This window comes from Paralichthys olivaceus, chromosome 5, assembly GCF_024713975.1.
Source record: "Paralichthys olivaceus isolate ysfri-2021 chromosome 5, ASM2471397v2, whole genome shotgun sequence".
Taxonomy (NCBI): domain Eukaryota; kingdom Metazoa; phylum Chordata; class Actinopteri; order Pleuronectiformes; family Paralichthyidae; genus Paralichthys; species Paralichthys olivaceus.
The window spans coordinates 26,737,773-26,746,553 of record NC_091097.1 but is presented as its reverse complement, the minus strand read 5'-3'; the positions used below and the strand labels follow the sequence as shown (position 1 = coordinate 26,746,553).

General features: G+C 40.1%; 1 protein-coding gene and 2 long non-coding RNA genes across 3 annotated transcripts; 1 reads left to right on the top strand and 2 right to left on the bottom strand.

Moving 5' to 3' along the window:
- Positions 1 to 790: 790 nt before the first annotated feature.
- Positions 791 to 8,539, bottom strand: LOC138407764 (uncharacterized). Its single transcript, XM_069525229.1, has 10 exons — positions 7,958 to 8,539; positions 7,680 to 7,770; positions 7,066 to 7,184; positions 6,552 to 6,965; positions 6,250 to 6,463; positions 5,844 to 6,038; positions 5,466 to 5,683; positions 5,215 to 5,368; positions 5,021 to 5,130; positions 791 to 1,406 (listed from the first exon to the last, which is right to left on the bottom strand). Exons 2-10 carry the CDS (start codon positions 7,717 to 7,719, stop codon positions 1,095 to 1,097), a joined length of 1,776 nt encoding a protein of 591 aa, XP_069381330.1. The 5' UTR covers positions 7,720 to 7,770; positions 7,958 to 8,539; the 3' UTR covers positions 791 to 1,094.
- LOC138407765 (uncharacterized) lies at positions 1,742 to 3,473 on the top strand. Its single transcript, XR_011241113.1, has 2 exons — positions 1,742 to 2,256; positions 2,941 to 3,473. It is a non-coding gene; the product is annotated as an uncharacterized lncRNA (long non-coding RNA).
- LOC138407766 (uncharacterized) lies at positions 2,811 to 5,011 on the bottom strand. Its single transcript, XR_011241114.1, has 3 exons — positions 3,976 to 5,011; positions 3,384 to 3,439; positions 2,811 to 3,202 (listed from the first exon to the last, which is right to left on the bottom strand). It is a non-coding gene; the product is annotated as an uncharacterized lncRNA (long non-coding RNA).
- Positions 8,540 to 8,781: the final 242 nt, after the last annotated feature.

Below are 8,781 nucleotides of genomic sequence, written 5' to 3'. Positions count from 1 at the left end.
TGAGTGACAGTGTGTGTTATCTCAGTGAGGGTTGTGCATACACTGCAAAAAAGGGGGGTCTAAAAACAAGATAAAAACACTAAATCTGAGGGAAAATGTACTCAAAACAAGTGAAATTATCTGTCCATGCAGCAAGATAATTTCACTTGACAAGATTTCTTAAATTAAGATTGTTAAATCTGGAAATAAGCATGTCTACAGAGGTGTTTGGAAGGCTTAAAATAAGCCAAACATGCTGGTTTTAAGATGAGATTACTTAAAAAGTAACTTTTTACAGCCTCTAAACAAGTGAAATATACTAAATTTAAGCATAAAATGCTGGTTTTAAGATGAGATTACTTAAAAAGTAACTTTTTACAGCCTCAAAACAAGTGAAATATACTAAATATAAGCATAAAATGCTCGTTTTTAAGATTAGATTACTTAAAAAGTAACTTTTTACAGCCTGGAAATAAGTGAAACACACTAAATTTAAGCATAAAATGCTGGTTTTAAAATGAGATTACTTAAAAAAGTAACTTTTTACAGCCTCAAAATAAGTGAAATATACTAAATATAAGCAATTACAAACAAAATCTTTCCTTCTTTTAGCTAATTTAGCTGAAGATTAGTTAAGAAAAATATTAAATTTAGAGAAAAATACTATACTATTAGTGAAGAATGACTAAGCTCTGTCTTAATCCAAGCAGGTTTATCTTGAAAATTAATTAAACTAAGATAGATTTGCAAATTCAAATAACAACCAAGCAGTTCAATCAATTAATAAATCAAATGACATATAAGATTTACAGAACTTACATTTTTAATTCAAATTAAACAGATTTGCTAGTTCAGACAACTCAACTGAAACAGGGGTGCGGCCGCGACCGTAGCGTCTTTTTTTCTTTCACTTAACTTGAAATTTAGCCCTTTCGCTCATATTTTTAAGTTGAAACCATTAGTTACATTTTACAGTGCAGGCCTCGATGAGGTAACAATTCAAGCAAATAATTAAGTGACACTGTAATAAACTTGTGGAATACACAAAACCATTGTAAGGCATGGGTAACAATAACAAGAACAACTGACATGACAAAATACTGCTTGACATTCAGCTACTTGTCAATGAATGATTTCCAATCAGCCATTGCTTTCTTATATGCACTAGTGGCATCTTGATCGTGGATTGTGTCACCAATGACCTCTGTTTGAATAACAGAGAGGAGCGTTGCAACACATTTAGGGTATGTTAAATGCAACGTGTAGTAGTATGCCAATAGCACCAACATCCCTTCTGAGAAATCTTCCTGTGGAAGGGTGGTCACAGGTACATTACCAACAGCCACGATGGTGGTTGATCCATCAAAAAGCAAAACTGGGGAGGAGAGAGGACGCTTCTCCAGATACAGGGTGGGGTCTTCGCCTGACTGGAACAGAAAAAAAAGAACAATGCGTAGAGAGTGAGAAGACATAAAAATGTATTGAAAGTGTATGATCATTTTTAAAATGAAACTATCAGGTTGCAACCAATGACTTGAGCACTCTTAAATTTAAATTCACGTTTAAAAACTCACACTCATTATTATCAGATGAATTGCTTTACAATAGTGTAGGGGGGAACATGTTAAACTGATGTAGGAATTTAGGATTGATTAAAGCAGAAGTAAGTGATATATTTGTGTTAATATAAGTCTTAAATAGTTATATCTTCCGACAGCAATCACTTACATAGAGTGTTTGGACTGAAACACGGGTCTGTCAGTCCCTCTCAAGCGGCAACATCCCGGGCTGAGCGCTGAGGCCAATACGGAAGTGCAAATAACTGCAGTTCACTGGGTGGCCACTTGAGGCTGGCTCCAAGAGGGAGTCAATTCCCATTGACTCCCATGTTAAAAAGCCCGACTTTAGAGCAGAATTAAACGTGTTTACAGCCTGGTTCAAAAAACGGGTTTAGTCTCAATCAGTAAGTTCTTCCTCCATGACAACTCTGGGGGGGGTGAATTTTTTTCTAACTCGCTCGTTTAGATAATATAGAGGTTTGAAATTATGAATAATTATCACTTGATTGACACGTGACGTCACCGTTAGCTCGTCACTCTGGCTGTTAGCCTGTGGTCTGCTCGGCTTCACCTGAGCTAACAGGCTAATCCCCGTCACCGAGTACGAGCGGAGTCTGTGGGGGAGTTTTCACTCACATGTCGGATGAACATCATCGTTTGTTGTTCGGCTGATTGTCCTGACGGAGAAGTGGAAGACGTCTGTGCTGCAGTGTCTGTGGTGAGTAAAGTACTGTCTTTGATTTACGTGTCAGTTGTGATGAGCAGGTATCATTGTTACCTGGCTGGTTAGCTTAGCTCCGCTAACCTCCAGGCAAGATACCAGCAGTAACGGCGATGCTAACGGGAGGGACGGGAGTTATTAACCCGACATGAAGCGTTCACACAGCGGAGAGAGGAGCGTTAGAGTTCATGGTGATAAATCTTTTAAACTGAAGGCGACTGTGTGTTTAGTGAATATCATCAAGTTAGATATCTAACGTTATGTAAAGTTGTTCAGCTCGCCAACCCATTTGGCTTGACTACGTTACTGTGAGTAACTTCAGTAATAATGTTTTATTAGATTATTGGTTCAGAAATAATGTTAGTGCAGCTGCTGCAGTGTGAAACTTGTTGAGCTGGACTTTATTTATGAATGAACAGTTTACCTACCAGGTATAGACCTGTTTTCATAACTTACTAACAATTAAAGCACATTATTGCACATGATGCATTACATTATATATGCAATACTTTTAATGTGAAAGAACTCCATACTGCACATTCATTGTAGTACACTGTTTAATCCCAAACCATATTCAGATACATACTTAAATATTCACAGAATATAAGGACACAGACTTTGTTTGAAAGTAACACGTATCTCTGCAATAATGCCATACTTTGTTTCCTGTCATTTTATTAGGGACGGAGGAACCTGAGGGACACAGCTGTGCTGACCGTGTTCTGTCTCTTATGGCAAAAAAGAAAAGACAACACTTTTTATCTAAGGTTTATTAAATCAGAAAGTAAAAGATGAACATTGTTGTGATAGTGTTAATTTTACCAACCATAATGGATATAGAAATTGACTCAATATTATTATCATGTTGACCAGCCTGAAGCTGCTGATCTCCACCATGTTGCTGCTGCCACAGTGGATTCTGAGGACATCAGGTGTTGCAGTGCTTCATGAAATGAAAAAAGTCATGTTAAAGGATGTTTCATGCTGAAATCATTGTCACATCTGTAGATATAAAGGAACAGAGGAGAAACATGATTATTTACAGATACTGTACAATACAATAATTACAATAATTTTGACACATGTAATATCAGCTGTGTTAAGCAGCCAAGACGGGTACTTACAGTTTATTCTGTGTTCAGCAGGTGGAATCACCACAGATTTCAGCCAAACTGATGTACTAAAAGAAATAAACATTGTATAAATATATAAAATGTCTTTCTACCACATCTGTAATATTCAAGGGTGATAATCTCTCACAGTGCTGTTGATAACAGTCCACTTCAAGTCCCTCAACTTCTCGCAGTGTTAAAACAGATACATATATAATAAATATGAGCACTGTTTACAACAGTGGTGTGTGGAGATTATAATCACATCTAAACTGTCATATAATTACACATCTGCACTGAGTCTAATTCACTGTGAATTCCATAACAGGCTAAAAAAGAGGTTGTTATAGTAATGGCGGTTATACAAGTCTGTATCACATGCAGCTTATTAATATTAACTTATTAAAATTACAATCAAATGACAAAACACAACTCTTTACTAAAGCTAGTTAACTTGCTTCAAACTTCATTAGATGTGTTAAATAAACGGTGAATTACCACAATAACATCAAAAACCACTTGAGGAATGTAAGTATATGTGGTATGATTATAATAATAAATAAATCAATAGGTTTTGTTCTTGTAAAGTTTCAGGGTAACTTACCTCTGTTCGGTTCGATGTTACGACCGCGACCATCCCGGAGCAACAACACCGCAGCGCTAGCCGGTTAGCAGTCGCGGGTAGCATTTAGCCTAGCTCCTTAGCCTGAGCTAACCAGGAAACGATAAGCTCTGTGGGCGTGGCTCGGTTGTCAGTCTTCACTCGGTCCGCCTAGCGTCCACTCGCGCGCCGCCTTTTTGCCCATTTATGGGTTAGCCCGGAACTAGGAGGAGTCAGGCCCCGGCAAGATGGCGCCGGGTGAAACGCCCACTACGAGCCTCATTTTCACTCTACAGAAACCAACGGGTGACGTCACGGACACTACGTCCATCTTTATATACAGTCTATGGTCCCTCTGCTCTGCTCTGAGCCGAGGAGAAACATTTATCGTATCCTACAGTTTTTATCCAATGAGGAGAGAGAACGGCATGCAGGGCTGTGTGTGCAGCCAAGGGACGCCGTGAATGTGGCGACGTAGGGACGAGGACTGTTATGGTGCGTTCAAGGAAACTCGTATTTTTCCGACCGTGATGTGGTACCAGGTCGATCTGGTACGAGTTCACCGGTCGGAAGTTACGAGTGGCCGTTATAGTGACTTTCACCGGTAAAACAGGTCGGAAAAACACGAGTGGGTTGCCTGAAACGCTACAAAGTCGTAAGTTGTGACTTGAAGCTGTAATTTACGATTTCAAAAGCCTGCCTGGAACACAGCATTAGCGAAAACGACCGGACCACTTACTTCTGCTTTAATACCTGATACAAGCTGATGCAAGGTGCTAATGTTTCATCAGTGAATGAATGAATGAATGAATTAATGAAATAATGAAATAATTAAAGGTTTTGCAAAACATTTTTTGTTATTTCCTTCTGTCAACACCATTTGAGGGACACTAGAGGCACTTCTGTTTTCCCCTTTTGACATAAATTAGGTCATATCTATAACTGTGAACTTAGGTGTATTGTTACTAAATGTGAACAAGCACAATAATGTGAGAAAATAAAGGCACTTCAAAGAGGACAGTAAGGAATCAACACAAACATTTCTCACCTTCAGGATATGAAGAAGTGCCTCACAGCTATTCCCAAGCTTCTTTGGTGGTGAAGTTGGTGAGGGGAAGAGGGATGGGAGTGCATTGAAGAGGGCGAGTGTGAAATCCACTAAAGAATATAAGAATGAACAGAATGGTCTGAATGTTGTACAAATATCAATACATATACATATTGTATGGAACAGCAACTTACCACTGCGGACATCCAAAGGGAAAGGGGGTTTCAGGACTTTCTTCCACACACCGTAGAACTGCACCTTGGCACAGAATTCTGCCCATCTTCCTTTTACTTCCTCAATGTATCTGCTGTTGGTGCCACCTACTATGCGCCGCAGCTCATCCATTGCCTAAAACAGCATTGTGCACAGTTCAACAGTTAACAATGCATTGAAATTCAGTACACAGATGGATACACAGTAACTCAAGTACAACAAACCAACATACATTTCGAACATCTTTGAAGCATGGATATGCCTCAAAGATTTTTGCAGGTCGGTCCTCTTCCTTTGTAACATCTGCATCAATGAAAGCCCGTCTGGCCTCAAACTCAAGGTCCAAAATTTGAGCAACATCATTTTGATTGGGTTTTGCATTGGGCTTATTGTACATGTTGCTCAATGTTCTGTAGTGCCTAGCCTGCATCTTCAGACTGTCCTGGCCCACTGAAATGACAAAAAACCAAGCCAAGACATTTGAATGTTAACACTTTAACAACAACACAGGGGAAATAAAGCGTGGTTAAAATACAATGCACTATTTTTTGGGAAACTTTAATCCAATTTCATGGATGACAGGCTGAGAGGTGTGCTGAGGTGGGCTTACCAAAAACATCCTTTGCAGGCGTGGTTGGTGATGCAGACGTGGCTGGTGACGCAGACGTGGCTGGTGAAGCAGACGTGGTTGGTGAAGCAATCACAGTCGTGGGTGCGGAGCATGAGGCTGACTCAGATGGCAGCAGTGATGTTTTGGTGCCACTCTTTGGCTTCTTTCGCACAGAGGGGAGTGGTAGTGGGGATGCTTTTTTTTTTTTTAGAAATAATGAAAAAATTCTCAATACAATTATATGACAGGGCAAAATAGGCATATATAAACACAGGGCATGTCTAGCCATGAACTCTGGTTCAACAAATGTGGACAACTATAGTTTCATTACATGATTAAACACTTTTAGTCATAAACAAATTTGTATGACAGCCACCCTTTCATTTTTTTCCCACAATTTGCATACCTGCAGAGCTGTCCCCGCTGATGTCATCATTGCTCTCAAGAAGTATGGTATTATCACTCGAGTAGCTTGTGTCTGTCCAATCTGTCTCCATGTCCTGGTTGTCTGCGCTGAAGAGAGCTGTCTTGGCCGCTCCTCTTTGTGGTACGGAGCCCTGCCTCTTCCTTGGAGTTCTCATATTCTGGAGTCGCTTGTACATTTTGGTGTAGATGGTCAGCTGTGGTGAAAGAATGTGAGATAAATTGTTTGTCTTGTTGCTGACCTGTCCACAGTTTTGGTTGAGAAAAATGAAAAATATTACTTACATATGGCATATTTGTGTCAGCATCACGTAACATAGGATAATAGTCGACAATCTTCTGTGACATGGCTCTCATTTCCAGTTTGGAGGGGTATCTTGCTTGTTTACCCATGGGACTAGCACGCAGGATTGCAACCATGCTAGTGATTGTGTTCCTTACAAGTCTGCAACATAGCTCCTTTGACATCTTGTAGTTCTTTTCCTTTCCATTGCAGAGCAATGCAAAGTACTGACTACGCACCATGTCTAACTCTGAATCTGTGTACACCACATACTCTGGAGGGTCTGGCATTTTCATTGTTTTCTCAGCACATATGGGGGTGGAGGCTTGCGGCTGGCATGGTGGCATGGAGCTAGTTGAGGGCATAATCCCGCTTCCACTGCAAGTGCTGGCATCTTGGTCTGTGGTATTTTCACACTATTAGGATTATGTAGGATGAAAACAAAATGCATTAGGACCATTAAAATATGGTACAATTTAATTTTAATAACTGTTATTTATTCCAATTTGTGTTTACATTTTGATTGATGAACTCCCAAAGTTTCTTTCTTCTGAGAAAATTTCCAGGACCAGGAAAAAGATCCTTCAGGTCATCCCGGCTAAGGCCTTTCAAAGCCTCCTCATCAACACCAGCAGCTGTAATATGACAAATAAATATCTTAAGATGAAGCAATGCCAAGCTACAGTACCAAGCAACATAAAGAGGTGCCATTTATCTCTCCCTCTGAGCTCCAACACATTTGTAAACTGTTTAACTAGTTGTCTGTGCTATGAAGCCTCCTTAAAGTCAGCGAAAATAATCATAAGCCTATCTCACAAAGATGCCAGCCCCAAATAAAATCAAGGGTAAAAATGTTAAAGTCTGGACTTTAAACATTGGGCTACCTTTATGCCATAAGTTCAGTGTTGGTCATATTTTTTTATTTATTTACATTAACTAATTTAATTAATTCATTTAAATTATTAATCAGCACATTTGAGCTGCAACTGTGGCTATTACTCAAAAAATCAGATAATGAATAGCAAATTTACTAATTTGGTTTTCTTTAGCTATCAGCTTTTATTATTATTCCTACAAACTATATGCCAAAAGCACCTATACATCAAATATAAACTTTATTTGTGACTTACCCTCCAAGACCGATACAGTGGCATTGTCAAAAATATCCATTCTGGATTCATCGGCTCCCCGACGAATTAGGCCTAACAGGTGATAGGCTACCTAGCAAAAACACAGCCAAACAGAGCTCGTTAGTTAGCATGCAAAAGTGCACATGAGCTAACACCACCTAGCTTGCTAAGCAAGTACCCCGGTGAAAAACAATTGAAACGGTAACCGTCACAGCAACAATCTGCTCTAAAATATGATTTTCGCGACTAATATTAAAAGTTCAATTAAGTTTACTGACCTTGAGCCGCTGTTCCTTCACGAATGTAACGTGCCTCCTTCCGTTACTCAAGCGGGGAAATCACTTGGACGTAACGTAAATCCTGACGTCATTGAGGTGGGACAGTTGGAGGACATGAGCCGACATGAACTGAGGATGTAAACATTAGCTTGTTAATAAAAGATTTTTAAAACAAAACATTTACCATCTTAAAATTAATGAAATAACAAATACTCGGAGAAATTTTGTGTTCAAATAATAAATACAAATGATAGCATGAGTGCCCCCTCCCCCATCCACCTCAGGGTCATCAGCCAGCGACAACAATATCGCCGCGCAAACCTGGCGCCAACGGTGCATCACTACAGACGGTTCGGCATCATGGCAGCGTGGAGGTGTATGATTTGTTTCGTCTTTGTTGCTCTAAGTCTTAAAGTCCTACTAAGCCACATTAATGCAAGCCACAGTCGCAGCCCGGATTTTTGGGTTTACTGTGGTATTGATGGATGTGAACAGGACTTTAGAGTTTTCAACTCCTTCTTTCGCCACATTAAACGGACGCACCTTCAGTATTTTCGGACTGGAAGCCCACCAAGTGGATGGAGTACGCACCTTCTTATCGCACTCTGGGACAGGAAACATTTGGTGTGTCCGTTTTTGCCAGCTGTAGCACCCCTGCAGCGGACAGCACTGTGGCTGTCCCACCTGGTGCCTCTCTACCTGAACCGTCACAGCAGCCTGACGCTGTCGGCTGCCTTGAATCCGTAAGTCTCCACAGTTCCATTCGTTTTGACCTCTGAGGGCCTATCTCGCCAATTAATTTGCTCTCTGTGTGATGCTGACTT

Excerpts from the sequence above, each read along its gene's own strand:
- LOC138407764 (XM_069525229.1), bottom strand. The coding sequence starts at position 7,719 with ATGGATATTTTTGACAATGCCACTGTATCGGTCTTGGAGG. Across the intron at positions 5,131-5,214 it reads CCCTTTGGATGTCCGCAGTG|TGGATTTCACACTCGCCCTC; the intron begins GTAAGTTGCTGT and ends TATATTCTTTAG. Across the intron at positions 1,407-5,020 it reads CACTTCTTCATATCCTGAAG|TCAGGCGAAGACCCCACCCT; the intron begins GTGAGAAATGTT and ends TTTCTGTTCCAG.